Source organism: Melospiza melodia, chromosome Z (genome assembly GCF_035770615.1).
Source record: "Melospiza melodia melodia isolate bMelMel2 chromosome Z, bMelMel2.pri, whole genome shotgun sequence".
Lineage (NCBI taxonomy): Eukaryota > Metazoa > Chordata > Aves > Passeriformes > Passerellidae > Melospiza > Melospiza melodia.
In genome coordinates, this window is record NC_086226.1 from 61,300,518 (window position 1) to 61,316,698 (window position 16,181).

Genomic DNA, 16,181 nt, shown 5'->3' on the forward strand with positions numbered 1-16,181 from the left:
GCCAGGGAGCAACAAATATGTTTCCTCAAGCCAGGTTTTTGCTGTTTCTGAAACACATTGAGCTAGATGAGGAAAAAATACTACTTCTGAAAAACTGGGGAGGCGGCTGAAGGAAGTATGCAGCCTCTTCGCATTGTATTTGGAGTCATTTTCTGGCTCAAAATGTAAGAGAATATTTTATTCATAGCAGGAAGAAAAGAAGAAGTCAAAGAATAAGACAGGGGCTTTGGCCAAATCATATAAGTGCTTGGTGACTGCAGGAACCAATATTAGCATTCGTTTGTGTACAAAAGTGGAGTTGTGTCTAATTCTGCTGAACAGGCAGGAGAAATATTAACTCTTTCTTTTGCTTTCTTTCTGCAGACTGGTCTTGAAATCTCTTGATAACTCTCACCTGAAAATTAGCAAGTGCCTCCAAATTGCCAGAAATGCCCATCTGTTCACCTTTGGCTGTCTGCCTTTGGTTCAGAGCACCTATAGACTTTAGAGAAGATATATTTTTAGAAATAGTGAAAACTCCAAACTTGGAAATACTTAATCATATCCCTCTGAATGGCACAGTGAAGCTCAAGTTAGTGGTGAGGACCTCTCTTTGCTAGCTCAGTGTCAGTAGGATGAGGCATGAGTATTGTTTGTGTTCATATCTGTTGTATTGCTCTGAGAAACTTACTTTCTTGGAACATTGTGACCAAGGGTAGCTACCTGTGTAGCATCAACATGAAGTGAATTGTACCATAATGTTTGACCTGCTTGTGTATGGTTTGGTAAAGTCAGATTTCCAGAGAGCTGAATATTAAGGATCTTCAAATAAGACTTCCAGATTCAAAAAAGAGCCAGTGGATGACAGAATGAAGAGTGGGATATGCTCATGGTATTGCTCATGCGAATTCAGCTGTGGCATATGCACAAGACTAATTTCATCTCTTCAGTTTCCAAATTATTTTGGGTTTGGGTCAGCATTAAGGCTATCTAAATGTTACTGTTTTTGTTGAGCATCATGTCATAGCTATTATAGTATGTGATTTTCAGGCTTGTTCATACTTGATGTGCTACTTTTTGCTAATCATGTGCATCAACAGTTCTTCTACACGTTAACATATTTTGAGGCTGTGTAGGAGTTATGTGCCAGAGGGAGTAAATCTAGCTATGTATATAAGGTGAATTACAAATGCAGATTATATGTGTGAGAATCAGGGACATTCCATACCAAAATACTTCACTTGAGTTAAGTGACCTTTTTGAAGAACTCCATTAGCTTGGTAATACCAGAGGTTTATCCATTGTATACATCAGCTCATGGGGGGCTGAAATAAGACATTCTTATCCAACTGATATATGTACTTTCTCTCAAAAAAAAAAAAAAAAATCCATCCCAGCTGTCTGATACTCACCCAGTCTTAAGTCAGGTTTCAGACCCTTTTCTCTGCAGGCTTGTATCAAAACCAGAAATGTTACCTTTGATGTCAAACCTACTGGGCACCTTTCCTATGAATTGAAAGAGGAATGATGTTAGTGGACAGCAGTCCAAGACAGTGATCTTGAAGCAGAAAAGTTGCTTAACATTAATTTTCTGTTTTGCACTTAGAAATTGAACATGTTTATGTTTAGGTGTGTGACTGGGAAAGCATTCAGGTGTCTGTGAGGCTCAGGGACTTTGGGTAGCTATTCTGGCAAATTTTCACAGATTGGCCTATATGATGAAATCTTAAAGTCCCCGTTGAAGTCATTGACCAAAAGTTTTCATTGAGTGTCAGGAATTAGACTGAACCTCGAATTTCAAGGTCTTGTGGCTTTTGCTAACTGGAAGTAAAGTTCAGGTTTATTACCACCCAAGGAGCTAGAATGTACCTAAGTCTATTGGAACCAGTGAGATGTATCCCAGAGTCCTGAGGGAATTGGCTGATGTAGTTGTCAAGCCACTCTCTGTGGTATTTGTAAAGTCACTGTAATCATGATTTCACCATTGTATTGGTGAAGTCCCAGTGACTGGAAAAGGGAAAACATTGTACCCATATTTTAAAAGGGTGGAAAGGAAAACCCTGGCAACCAGGGACTTCCCAACCTCACCACCTGCCTGGGAATATCATGGAGCAGATCCTCCTAAAAGCTGTGTTCTGGCACATGGAGAACAGAGAGATGATTCGAGACAGCCTGTGCAGCTTCACCAAGGGCAAGTCCTTCCTGACCAACCAAATGGCCCTGAATGATGGAGTGACCGTGTTAGTGGACAAGGGAAGGGCTATAAATGTCATTTATCTGAACTTCTGTAAAGCCTCAGACAGAGTTCCTCACAACATGCCTGTCTCTTAATTGCAGAGAGATGAATTTTATGCATGGACTGTTAGATGGATAAGAAAGTGGTTGGATGGTCACATCCAGAAGGTAGTGGTCAATGGCACAGTGTCCTGATAGACATCAGTGACAAGTGGTGTCCCTCAGGGGTTCATACAGGGATCAGTACTATTTAATGTCTCCATTAATGACATGGATGAAGGCACTCTCAGGAAATCTGCAGGTGACACCCAGCTGAAGGATGAGATGGCATCCAGAGCGACCTGGACGCCTTAAGACCAAGTTTAACAAGATCAGGTTCAGGGTGCTGCACCTGGGTCAGAGCAACCCATGTATCAGCACAGGCTGGGCATGAGCAGCTGGAGAGCAGCCCTGTGAGAAGGACTTGGGGATGCTGGTGGGTGAGAGGCTGGACATGACCCAGCCATGGGCACTCCCAGCCCACAGAGCCAAACGTGTCCTGGGCTGCATCCAGAGCAGCGTGGGCAGCAGGGGAGGGAGGGGATTCTGCCCCTCTGCTCTGCTCTGCTCTGGGGAGAGCCCACCTGGAACCTGCATCCAGCTCTGGGCTCCCAGCACAGGAAGGACATGGAGCTGTTGGAGTGAGTCTATAATAGGGACACCAAAGTGGTTATGTGGATGGACCACATTTCCTATGAAGACTGGTTGAGAGAACTGGGTTTTTTCAGCCTGGAAAAGAGAAGGTGTAAAGGTGACCTAATTATGGCCTTCCAGTCCCTGAAGGCAGCCTACAAGTTGTTTTTACAAGTGCATATAAGGAAAGGACAAGGAGCAGTGGTTTCAAACTTAAAGAGAATAGCTTTAGACTATATGTTAGGAAGAAATTCTTTACTGTGAGGAGCACTGGAACAGGTTGCCCACAGAAGCTATAGATACCTGTCCCTGGAAGCGTTCAAGGACAGGCTGGATGGGGCTCTGAGCAACCTGGCCTAGTGAAAGGTGTTTCTGCCCATTGAAGGAGTTGCCATGGGTGGAACTTTAGGTCCCTTCCATGGCTATTTCATGATTCTATGTTCTTAAAAAGGCGCAAACTACAAACCCCCAAAAATTGCTTGAGAAAATGACTGTAATCTTAAAATACACATTCAGTATTTTTTTCTTAGGTGGAATTTCTGCTGAAGATTCTCACATTATCATTAGCAGATACAGGACTTTCTTGATCAGAGACTGCTTGCTTGCTGGTAGTATCTGGGTGTCTTTACTCAGGATATTAATGTATGTGTAGGAGGGGTCAGACAATAATTCCATCTTATTTCTCTCCCTTTGCAGGCCCTCTACAATTCAATCAAGAATGAAAAGTTGGAATGGGCAGTGTAAGTATGCTTCTGTTGTAGAAATTAGAAGTTTAACAGTAGTACCTGCGCAGTAATCTGTTTATACATCCTATGTCACCATCTGTGTGGGCTCCAAAACCTGCAGAAGATAGCCAGTGTACATAATGAGTTTGCTTTTTTGCTAATGAATGACCTGGCAATATACAGCCTCATCTGTTTCTCCAGCAAGGGGAATTGTTAATGATAGGAGCCAACTCCATTTGTAAGGAAAGAGGACATTTCATTTAGTAGGAAACTTCAGCCTGAAAAGAGAGAAATTAAATCCTCTGTTGTTCTATGTCTGCATAAATAAAACAGAAGTTGACGTCTCCCTTTATCTTTCTGTTCATTGTGTCAGAGCCACTGAATAGAAACACACTTCTTGGATTGAGTTTCCTGCTGTTGGTTTATTTTCTTGGTTTGTCTCCTGATTAAGTATGGATAACTTGACAACAACCTAATGTGAAAGATGATAAATGGACAAAGTCTGATATCACTCCCTCCAATCCTTAGTTGATTTTGACAGGATAATACTTGTTAATTATGTAAATGCCGCAGATGAGAAAAAACTTCAGTTTCAGATTTCTGATTAAAATGACATTTCCCTGTGCTTAGGCTTTGTGTAGTCTAATTATGACAGGAAAGGGCAGAAGTGTCTACTTTTGATTTTGCCACTTGCAGAACAGTGGATTTTGGTATAAAATAGGAAAATGATGTCTTACATATATTTTGGCTATACAAGGGTATTTCCCTGTGCATATTTACATATGTGAAACTTCACCTTCTTGGGAACAAGGTATGTCTGGAATGCATGCTCCTGCACCTCTTATGCTAGAATTTCTAGCAAGTGCCATAGGTCTTGCAGGCCCAGTGGCTTTTTTGATCTTCGTTGTTTTAAGTTCATGATCTGCAAACCAATTTCTTGTTAGGATGTGCAGCCTCACAAGAGCAACTGGTTCCAAGTGGGATTGCTGTCCCAGTTCAGAAATGTGCTAGGTGGTGTCAGAGTAGTAAAGAAGGTGTGTTTTTAATGGGAATCAGCAAGAAGTACCATCTCTGATGAGTATTAAAAGTCATGGTGGGAGACATTTTCACAGGCTGTGTCTTGGACCTGGAACACGCTGTGTGAATCTTATATGTCACACCAAAGCTGTTTGCCAGACACTGTCACAGGTACTTTAGAACCAGCAGAATCCATTATGTGACTTTCTCAATGTCAGAATTTTCCTCCAGCTCTTGCCAAGAAACTATACCGTGCCTAATACACTTGGGCAGCCTCCAGGTGGCAACTGGCTCATGACTGGCTCTGCTCCTGTGAACCTCAGTCAAGGTGATTTATGAGATCTTGCTGCTGTATAGGTGGTAACTGCTTTGGAATTTACATAGTCTAGTCCATGTCCTTGGTTTGGGGGAAAATTCTAAACAGGCTGGAAAAGTGGTAATTCAGACTCTTTCTTAAATAAGGCTTTGGGTGGATGTAAAGCTACTTTTTTACAGGAGAATGCTCAAATGTGCCAGTTGTTAGCTCCAACCTGAGACTGACACATAGCTAGGACTGATGTTACAATTAATTTCTGTGATGAAAAACAAAGCTCATTCTGGGCATAGTCAGTACCTTTAGAGCTAAGAGTACTGGCTGGAGAAGGAAGTGTGAAGATGTTTCTCTTCATTTTTATAGAGATATGTGGTTGGTGTAAAGTAATAACCCCAAGAAGCCCTGAGCTTGAGGGAGGAGGCACATATATATCTCTTGCTCTGCTGTTGTGATCTGCAGAGAAAGCTGAATGGGAAGGAAGCATGGTCAGTTTTGTTCTGGTGGGACCAAAGAAAATCCTGTCTCCCTTCCAAAGATGATTCTTTTGCTTCCCTGATGCAGTTGGCAGGGTAAGAAGAGGGAGGTAAGACAAAGATGAAGATAGGACTCCAAACCTCCGTATAAGCTCTCCTGCAATGCTGGCATTTTGAAGGAATGCCTTTCCGCCAGCCAGAAATCCTTTGAGGATCTAAGGCGCTCATCAACTAACCAAAGGTTTGAGAGCTGCTCTGGAAGTACATTATTTAGTGGGTTAATGGCTATCAGTAAGTCCATAGACAGGAAAGGGTAATGGTGAAACATAAGATGGGGAAGGACTGCTATCCAATCCTTCTCTTACTAGTTGTGAGCTAGGTGTGTTATTATCTTAAAGAGTTTGCACATCTTAAAGAGTACATTTCCAGTAGAATTATAGTCTGATCCAAAGCCCACACAAAGAAAGGGCTACTATTGACTTCAATTTTGTAATCATGAGAAGTGACACCTTAATCAGCAGATATTCTCCAGAGACTTTCAGTAGGAGTGTTCATTTATCCTTTTTGAACAGGAAAGCATGAGTACAGCTCTGAAGAGAGAATTGCATTATAGTTCTTGTTCTGCAGTAGTGCCTGGTTCAAGTTCTCCACAAAGTTAAAAGTGAATAATCTGTAAAATAAAGAGATCTGACCTGGAATTTATACTGAACTGGTGAATGTGGGATCCTGAGAGCACATTTCTGCTCCACACTGCAAGCCTCAAAGGTGTGAACTGTTCTTCATGTCTGTTGTGGATGGCCTTAAATTTGAAACATTGGAAATTTGAAATCAACCTTTAAAAAGGTTTTTGATGGATTTAAACCAACGCATATGTTTGCCTGGATAAAGTACAGAAGTGCTTTCAGTGGAGGTTTTTGTGAACTGGTTGTTCTGTCCGGAATGGGTTAGGAAGATCCAGCCACAGAGGCAAAGAGATAGGTTGCCTGGCCTCCTAACATCCCTTCGTTGTCTATAATACTATATCCTCCCAAGGTTTTTAGGTGTTTCTCATTCTTTTACTTTCACACTGATCATTGTCAGCTTTAAGCTGAAAAAGAAAAATCCATTTGATTACAAAGTTGCCAGAGCTAAATATGTTTCATTTGCCTGATGTCTGCATGGAAATGTCATGGTGGCCATTACTGTTTTCCTTTGTTTGCAATAATGTGTCTGTTTACTGTTGAAAGTAATCAGAGAAAAAAAAATCATCATCTTAAAACAGGTGATCTAGAATTAATTTATGAACTCCCAAAGCACTGCTTACAAAATTGCTAAAGCCAAATGGCTGCATTTGAGTCAGTTTTGTCCCAAAAGCCTTCTCTCAGCAGAACAGTGTAGTTTTTTTTCAGGAGAATCATTTGGTTTTTAACTAGCCAATGATATATACTTCTCTAACCAGAGGTGTTTACAGGGACATGATATATTCTTTTTTTTGTTTATCCGAACTACACTGATAAATTATCTCCTTTCAGCCAAACCAAAACAGGTCATTCAGTTAGTGATGGTGGGAAAGAGATGCTGCCAAATCAAACTGTGATGCTGAGATCAGGGTAGTTATAAAGACATCTGTGCTGAAACTCACCTTTTTCTAGGTCAAACTGAGAAATCTCTCCCTGTTATAATTAACTTTTGTCTCCCAAGTTCTAGGATGCTTCTGGTTTGCAACTTCTTGATTGGTTTTAGAGTGGGGGTCACATGGTATTCAACCTGGTTCTCTTCCTTCCCTCCCACTGGGAAAGATGCCAAAACTTCTCTCAAGTCAATTCCCTAATGCAGATGCTGCTAGTTTCATGGATGCATATTACAAACCTGAATTTTTTTTTTTCAATTGCAATGTTTAAATAGATGAACTCAACTTTCTGCTGTGTCATATAAGGTTGCTATTTGAACAAATGCAGAAGAGATGAAGCAAAGTTTTAAAAATGAAGGGCTTGACTGCATGGTTCCAGATCAGTGATTTCAGAATTTTCCAAGGCAGAGCCTCAAATTGGACCATAGATTGTAAAGAAATAATTTTATTACTGAGAGAATCAGATGATGCTTTTCTCCCAGAAGACAGAAATGGGACTTTCCTGTATAGGAAAGTTCTTGGGAGAGGCAGGAAATGCTTTTCTTCACCAAATTGGCAACATCTGGATTTTTATTTTTTTCACATCTGTGTGTTTAAGAATAAGGGGCAAACTCTTTCTAGTTGTCAGTTATCATAAATTTGGGAAGGAAAACATCACTGTTTCAATGCTGTGACTGCAAGTTGATAGCACAAGCAGGTCCTGGGTTTGGTGTGCTGGTTCTCATGGGCAGCCAGAGGGTGGTTACTGCTCTCTCTTTAGCTCCTTTTCCAAAGAGACAGGCTTACAGAAGTGAACTGAAGCTTCTTGTTTTGGGAAGCCTTGCAAACATCATGTGCCATAAGCAGAATCTTAGAGAAACTCTACAGATGATAATCTTTTCCTGTCACCAGTACCCTGCAGAGAAGAGACACTGTAGGTCCCATTTCCTATGAATGGAAAGTGGGACTTAAGAGAAGTTTTGTAGCCATCAACCCTTTTCAGTCATCAAGGAAGAGTCACCAGAGGCATTGCTTCCAGACCCAAGTAGGGAATGATTTTCCTCTGCTGATCAGGGGCAGAAAAATCTCATAAGACTTCTGCAAGCCTAATTCAACCTTCATGATGATGTTTTGCCTACTGAAAGGTGTTTTGGAACCATTGTGGGTTTTTTCCCCCTAAATGCACAAGGGTTGTGTTACTTCCTGTATGAAATCTAAAACAGAGGCAGTGGTCCTGCCCTCCAAAAGGATCTGAGCTAATGGCTGTGTGACACCACGTCCATTTCTCTGAACATACCTGCACAGAGATCGCCACTGACTCTTACCCACATCACTGGAGGCCTTCATGCTGGGGACGTTGCAGCACCTGGATGATCTGTGAGAGCCATCTGAGGATGGGCAGGTAGTCACACACGCCACAGTTTAGGGTTTCAAACAAAGATCAGTTTTCAGGTTTATGTATCCAGAGGCTTCCCTGAATTTTCTGCAATTCTTTCTTACAAAAGTACCCTAAAGGCTTATTAGAAGTAAGCTCAGATTTTTAAATCCCTGATAAACAGTATTTGGGAACCTATCTATTCAGCCAGCTTTGGAAGATACCTGAGGGAAAATTAATACCTGAACTTTTTTTGCTACTTTGACATTCCTCTGAATCATCTTGCTTTCTTCTTATGTTTGACCACTGAAGTAAGATTGAGTATTTGGGCAAATGAGTCTCAGATCCTCTGGTTTTCATCCACTTCTTGCTTGTAATGAGTCCTTCCTGCCTCTTTGTCTCCCGTCATTGCCTCTTGCAGACTGATTTGTGCGTCTTGCCCTCATGCATCTTGTCAGAGCACTCAGCTCTTAGAAATGCCTGAAGCTTCTGAGTCTCAAAGAAGTCCCATTTTCATGATAGAACAAAAGACCAGTTCAAGGTTTGTTCAGTGCTGCCAGCAGTTGTGACAGCTGATGCTATTTTGTCCTTTCCACCATGTCTTTTGAGGAATTCCGGTTTTAACAGAATTGCTGTAACTAGAAATACTGAGTTTAAGAGCACTGCCCCCAGCTCTTAGTGGTGTCCAGGATCCCCCACAGGATCGCTCATCCACCACTGAGGCTGCTTGATTAAGGGTACTAGTATATTCCCACAGGACAAATGATCGGTATACAGTAATTCATTCCCATAACTCCAAAGGAGATAGCTTATTTCAGGAAAGTGTTAAGCCTTTTACTGCAGTTGGTCTCTGCTGACAAGGAGAAATCTGCTGTGTCCTTGGCTGAAATCCCAGAATTCACAAGGCACTTCTGTGTGACAAATCAGCCTGTGTGCTTATGCCCTTTGAGAGATTTTCGTCTGGATTAAGTGCCTCAGACTCAAGTTGAGAGAATTTGCTTCTGGAATGGACATATGTCTAAGAAACACATAACACACAGTGGTTCCGACTTACCAGCAGCTAGCAAGTACACCCATGTAGGGTAGGGACAAGTGAAATTGTCAGAAATGCCTACACCTTTTCAATTGGGAGAGTGCTTCAACTAAAGCATATTTGCTTTGACTAATAAAAAAATTTTGTACAACTTTCTGTGCTGGAGTGGGAAAGCACACATCAGTAGGCTAAAGATGCAAGGACTGCTCTTCCTTGCAGGAATCAGGTCTTGAAGTAAAAGTTTTGTTCTTCTTAATTAGGAGACCTTGCAAGACAACATCATGAAGGTATGGTGCACCTCCTGACTATATTTCTATAATTTATATGATGTGACCAAAGTCAAATGCTTGGGAATATGCCCTGCTACTACAGAGTTCACTAACACAGCCCTCGTGTTTCTGGATTTGTTTTCCTTGTTGTCAAACCAGTCTCTTAGCCTTTTTTCTCCTTAAACTAAGTTATTCCCAAAAGACCATTTCATAGAATCATAGAATCATAGAATCATCATCTAGTTTGGAAAAGATTTCCAAGATGATTAAATGAAGATCTATGACTGAACATCACCCTTTCAACTAGGTCATTGCACCAAGTGCCACATCAATTTGTTTCTTGAATGCTTGCAGGGATGGTGACTCCACCATCTCCTTGGGAAGTTTGTTCCAATGCTCAGCCACCTTTCAGTGATGAAATTTCTCCTGATGTTCAACCGGCTAGTCCTCTCTTCATTCACTGGTTGCCTGGGAAAAAACGCCTACCCCCACCTGGCTACAACCTCCTTTCAGGCAGTTGTAGAGGGTGATAATGAGCCTCCTTTGCAGCAGAGCTGAGGATAAGATAGATTTGTTGCTGTAGCCTGCAGTGCTTGGAAGACATTTTTTGAATGGTCATTCCCACAAGCAGCCATGGTAGCAGTGTGTTCCTAAAGGAGCTTCTGGATTGATATGTGCCTTGCTATTTGTCACATAAGACATACTTTTGAATGTATGGATGTGTTTGGAAGATCTGCTTGAGCTTGCTCTCTCTCTGCCAGTCATCTGGGTCCAGTGAGATGCATCAAGTTGAGGTTCACCCCCAGTGGGTTAGCAATATTAGCCATCATTATGCTCAAAAGATTTTTTTTTTAAATCAGATGCTAGTCTCAGCAGGTGTTGCTACCACGACTTTCCAATGACAACCTTCATACTCCCTGACACACCTTTCTTAGTCATCTTGAGGGGAATGTATGCGGATTTCAAAGGATGAAGGGCTACTGTGTAATCTGGCCTGTTCTCTGAAAACTGTTGTCCTACTGTTGTGATGGACACCCTTTACTTCTAGGTTGCCTAGTCCTTTTTAGCCTTTGCCTGTAACAAGCAAAAAGGTATTTATTAGTCAGGTAATGTTCATGACTTGCATTGTTGTCCCCAAGAGCTCTGTGGAATACGTTGCCCTAATAAGTAACATTTTCAGCAGCATTTTATTTCCAAAGTAAAGATGACATAATTCACCTAGTTTGGTTTTTATTTTTAAATTACTAATTTTATGCTAGTCAGCAGAGGAAAATAAAGAAAAAGAGGTAGAGTCTGTGTTTCATAAGCTAAGTTAAGGGGTAAGCCACAGTGATCTGTAGTATTCTAATTCTTTTCATCTACATGTGAGCTCATGAAGGAATTGGGGATTTTTCAGCTAAACCCAGCAGGCAAATATTTCCCATTTTAACACTCAAATACATGGAATTAAAAATAGCCAAAATTGGAGGACACAGAACACTTTTGAAGTCTAATCTTCTGAGACAAAATGGAAACTTGGCCTTTTTGAAAATCTGTGTCCTGTGCTGGTGAAGTAGGTGAACTGAAACTTTGCTGTAATATGTCTATCTTTTGATATATTTCTAGATTTCTCCCTAAGTATGGTCCCCTATAAAAGAGAGAGGTATATTTTGACAAGGAGTGTTCAAAAATTGCTGAAATGAAACTTTGCTGATCAGTCCATCCTTCATGCATGATTTTCACTGCTTTTTAAGGGATGAAGAAGAGAAAAAAAAATCTCACTCGGATGGTACAGATGAAAAGGATAATGGGAACCAGACAAAGGCTGTCAGTCGAATTGGCAATTCAAATAACCCATTCCTGGACATCCCTCATGACCCCAATGCTGCTGTGTATAAAACTGGATTTCTGGCTCGGAAAATCCATGCAGATATGGATGGAAAGAAAAGTAAGTAATTTTTCAATCCTAATGTGTTATTTTCTTGTTATGTCTTCACAATGCCACTTGCCAGTGAGCCCATGTACTTCTCAAGGCGAATAGTGCTGCTGCTATTAGGGGAAATAGCAGCCCTAACAGGCAACACAACAACTGGATTATCACACTCTCACTGTTAGGCCAGAATTTATAATGCTCAGTGCCATTTGCAGCAGCTCTAATGCATAAGAAGTAAGGTGATACAGCAAAGCCTTGTGAATTTTTGGGCTGAAAGAAAATAAATATAATGGTTTACAGATAGAAAATGATTTCAAGTGAATTACAGTAGCTGTTCTGCAGTAATTTGAGAATTCTCCTTTTCCTTATGTGACACCAGATTGTTTTGGATCTCCCCTCCTCTCTGGGTCTGTCTTTAAAGAAAGACTGTTCTTTACCTCTGTTTAGAAGGTAGTGTTCCCTTCCATACTTTCCCAGACTTGGGTTACATATCCAATGAAGGGCAGCAGCTTTTGGCACCAGCCAGCTTTTTACTATGCAGTTCCTCCCTGCCCCTTTCTTGTACTAATCCTGCTATGTCTCTTACTTACTTTAATTATCTTCTTCCCTTCTTGTCCTACTTCTGTTTGCGATGTACTAATTATCAAGGGCCTCTGATGCACCTGTGTGTGTTTTGTTGTTTGGATATCTTAATTTCTTGTCTATAGATCTTGGAAAAAGCTGAGGTTAGTCAGAGCATCTGTGTTTTCCCCATTACTGTTGATGATTGCCTATTCATGATTCACATTGGTGGGCTAAATCCCAAAGACAAAGTCTGGCTTCATGATGGGTTTCCAGTAACAGCCAGTTTCTCCTAGGCTAAGCTCTTTGGTGTTCACATGTTTTGCTAATCTATTTTAGAAGGTACAATTAGAGGTCATATTTTCAAGATGGAAGGTAACAGTGGGACAACTGGATTCAGACAGAGGTGTCAAAATCAAGCTGACCTAATTCTTTGTGGTGACTGGATACTCTAAATAGGCTCGTCTTTATTAAACATCTCCTTATTCAGCCTTAATAAGTAATTGTATCTAGTTGCCTTTATTAAATTATTTATTTAATTATAAATACCAGAATTGTTTTTTATTTACCACATTGGCATTCTGGAGATAACTCTCTTATGAGTAATGTAATTAGGGCCATGTTTTCAGAAGTTCCTGTACAATTTAAAGGTCTGTCTTTCTGAAAAAAGTTGCATTTTGGCTTTTCAGGTGCGAATAAAACTTTTTTTATTTGTTTGCTTGTTAGACCTTTTCGTATTTCATTTTCTAATGGAGTCCTTGCAGGGCAGAGATTAGCTTGTATGGGATTTCTAATGAAGTGATATGCTAGAATGCTCATCTCTATTTTCTCAGGAACCTAGTTCTGAGGGCTAAAGCACTTAGCACTTGGAGGAGAAGGATGTAACAGGGTCCAGTGACTGGAAACTGAACTGAACAAATGCCACTTAGAAGTAAGGCCTGTTTTGCAAGATAAGAATGATTAACTTCTGGGACAAGGGACTTGTAATCTCTTCATCTTTACTTTCTGTCTTCAGATCAGAATGGGATGCCTTTCTGAGTGTCATTCTTTAGTTGTGTGTGTATTAATTTTGTTATAGTGTCAGTGATACACTATATGGATGCTGGTCAGTGATGGGTGCTTGGTGTGGAGTGAGCTTAGATGCAGGCTTCTGGTCTCTGGTGCTGTGACTGTACAGCCGTGCCTAATTCTCTCCCTCTGTTGCACCTGAATTTCAGACTGGATCCTTCAGCCTTCATGCTGAATTTAGTTCCCCCTGCCCCACCACTGCTTGTCTCTAGGAATTTATGGGCTAGATATGTTTCTCTGTTATGTTCTTTAACCTCTAACTGACTTTGGCTTTCTTGTGGGGTTGGCTATTTTACATATGATGTTGCTTGGCATCTTTCTCCTTTCTCAATGCCAACTTGGGTGTGCAGCAGCAGTAAAAGGGAATGAGGCTCTGGGGAGACACTGCTTTCTGTCTAGTATCCCACTAGTTCTGAGCAGTTCCTGCCAGCCTGCTGTGGCATGTAGAAAGACTGCTTCTTTCTGAAAACTGCTATGGTGCAAAGCTCAGACGTAGTTGTGTAGGGGCAATGTCTGCCTGTCTTCAAGAGCACAAAGACTGGATCTCTGTGGCTCTTTGTGGCCTGCTTTCTGCATTGCTGCTGTTCTTTCTGATCCAGTCCAGGGCGATCATCAGCGTTGTTGTATTGCTTTCTCTCAGAGCAGGTACATGCAGGCACTGTGCTAAGTTGCATTGTCCTTTGAAAAAGATAGTTTGAAGGAGGTTTAACACAGGACTAATGTAGCTCTCCTGTAGTGTGTACAAAGTGTAAAAATTGATCTGATTTAAATGGGTTTTCGTTTGTTTTCTTTCCAGCTCCCCGGGGAAAGCGAGGCTGGAAAACCTTTTATGCTGTGCTGAAGGGAACGGTCCTGTACTTGCAGAAGGTAGGGGAAACCACTGTCTTTTGAAAACTAATTAAAGAGGGATAAAGCAGCATGCATCTTCTCTACTCTCTCAGTGTACCTCCAGGCTCCTTTTCCTCGGATGCACAGCATGGCTGATCTCCCTACCCCCACCTATTAACACACACATTCAGGCATGAATCCTCTTGTTGACACCCTCTCCCTTTTCACAATTTCAAGTTCAGTTCCACTGCCTGCATCCATATGTGCACCCTGTAAGTTCCAATGTATGCCACTACTGCCTCACACATCTGAAAAAACAGCTAGCTTCACCAGCAAAGACAGTGTCATCTCTCAGTGTCATGCATGCGTCCTCTAGGCTGCTTTTAACTTTGCATTTCATACGTATGACTTCCCCTTCTGTAAGGTTGTCCTCCTTTCCCACCTTTTCATGGCACACTTTTCTGCAGTGCCTGCAAGACCAGCTGCAAAGCAATTGAACAACAGCTTGGCTTTGGTAGGAATCTGCAGCTTCTGTTCCTTTGCGAAATTGAAGGATAAAAGGATACTTTTTTTCCACAAAGCAAGAAAGGGCTGGTTTCTAACAAAATGTGCTTCCTGACAGCAAGGTGTCTAAAAAGATAGTCAGATAAAACCCTTCAAGCTTTTTGTTGCAAGCTTAAATATATTATAGTACATTTTTAACTACACTGTTAGAACATAAAATGCAACATATGAGTGAGAACTGTCAAAATCAAATAAATGGCAGCAGCTAAGTAGGTTTTTAAGGCTTTTTGCCCTCTAATTTAGATGAAATATTCATGGAATAGATACTGCTTGTCCAGACTGCCCTATATTGCAGAAGTATGCTTCTTTGAAAGCTGTTTTACATTTTCACTCAAAAACAGATAGTTTTGTAACTATCAGGAGTGCGAGTACATACTGCTGTTTCCTCCTCCCCTGCTGTGGCTTTCTGAAGTTGTTGGTTTCACTGGAGCCAACCTGAATAGTCTCTTGAGAAGAAAGAGTGATTTGAATCAGATTATTATAGCATGAGGTTTACAAGTTGAATGCTTGGGGTGCAGTACCTTTTTGAGGGGGCTGAAATCCGGAAACAGACAAAACAATCTGCAGTCAGGATAGAAGATTTAGGCTGTAAGTTGGGTGTGATATGCTCAGAGCCAGTGCAAGAGACTAAAACTAAGTCAGCTGAATCCAAAGTCCTTTTGTTGGGAACATGTTCAGGTATTACTAAAATGCCATCATGGCAGTCTTGTACTTGCCCTTTTCTGACCAAAATGGATTAATTTGCTTCTGTTCCTGAAATAAATAATCTTTAATGTTCACCTGAAAAAACGGCATGGTTCTGTGAGAAATAAGAAGACTTCCTTTTTGAAATACAATATTTAATTCCTTATTTGATATGCAAGGGAAAGAACTGAGTATACTGTCTATTTTAGCACCTTAATTACATATTTTTATTACTATTGCTGGCATATTAGTTTAAAATGCTTTCTGTTTAATAAAATGTAGAGATGCTGATGTAGCATGCAAATTTTCTACAGAATGCTGCCCTTCCCCCTGTTATCCTCCATGTTTTCAGGAGCAGGGAGTAATTTCACATATGACTGCATTTCATCAGAATGAAATGCATTGTTGGAATTGTTGTTCTTATTTGTTTGTTAGTTGTGTATTTTGCTCTTCTCAGAACACTTGAATTCAGTAGTTACTGGGCACTACTCTGCAGAGCTGCATTCTCCTATTTGCATGGGAGCCATCCGTTGTGTTGAAGGCATCTTACTGTAGCACACTGCCAAGTAAGGCTTTTGTCTTTGTGCTGTGAAAGGTTGACAGAAGGTTGTGATGGGAGGTAACTCATTCCAAGAGTGATGGGGCAGCTGTGAGCCTCTCCACAGTGCCTCTGGCCCCTGCTCAGCCACATGCTGCAGCTGTGAAAAAGCTTGTGATTTCACCACCATGGCTTTCCTTCAGCACTCAAATAAACTTTACTCTGTTAGAGATGTAGTATCATAGAAGGTGAAGGTGCCAGAGTTAAAAAATACACAGCTAGACCAAGTAGTTATAGTAAAGACTGCTGAGCTGCTGTTTCCTTCTGTAGGGGCTGAAATTATTCTA

At 41.1% G+C, this 16,181-nt stretch overlaps 1 protein-coding gene across 8 annotated transcripts in view; it reads left to right on the top strand.

Annotated features, from left to right (window-relative positions):
- PSD3 (pleckstrin and Sec7 domain containing 3) overlaps nt 1-16,181 on the top strand; it is a 112,629-nt gene that overhangs the window by 80,830 nt on the left and 15,618 nt on the right. For all 8 annotated transcript variants that reach the window (XM_063180790.1, XM_063180789.1, XM_063180791.1 and 5 more), the window contains 3 exons: nt 3,583-3,626; nt 11,413-11,606; nt 14,017-14,087. In XM_063180790.1, the coding sequence (XP_063036860.1) occupies nt 3,583-3,626; nt 11,413-11,606; nt 14,017-14,087 (309 nt within the window). The remainder of the gene's footprint in view (nt 1-3,582; nt 3,627-11,412; nt 11,607-14,016; nt 14,088-16,181) is intronic.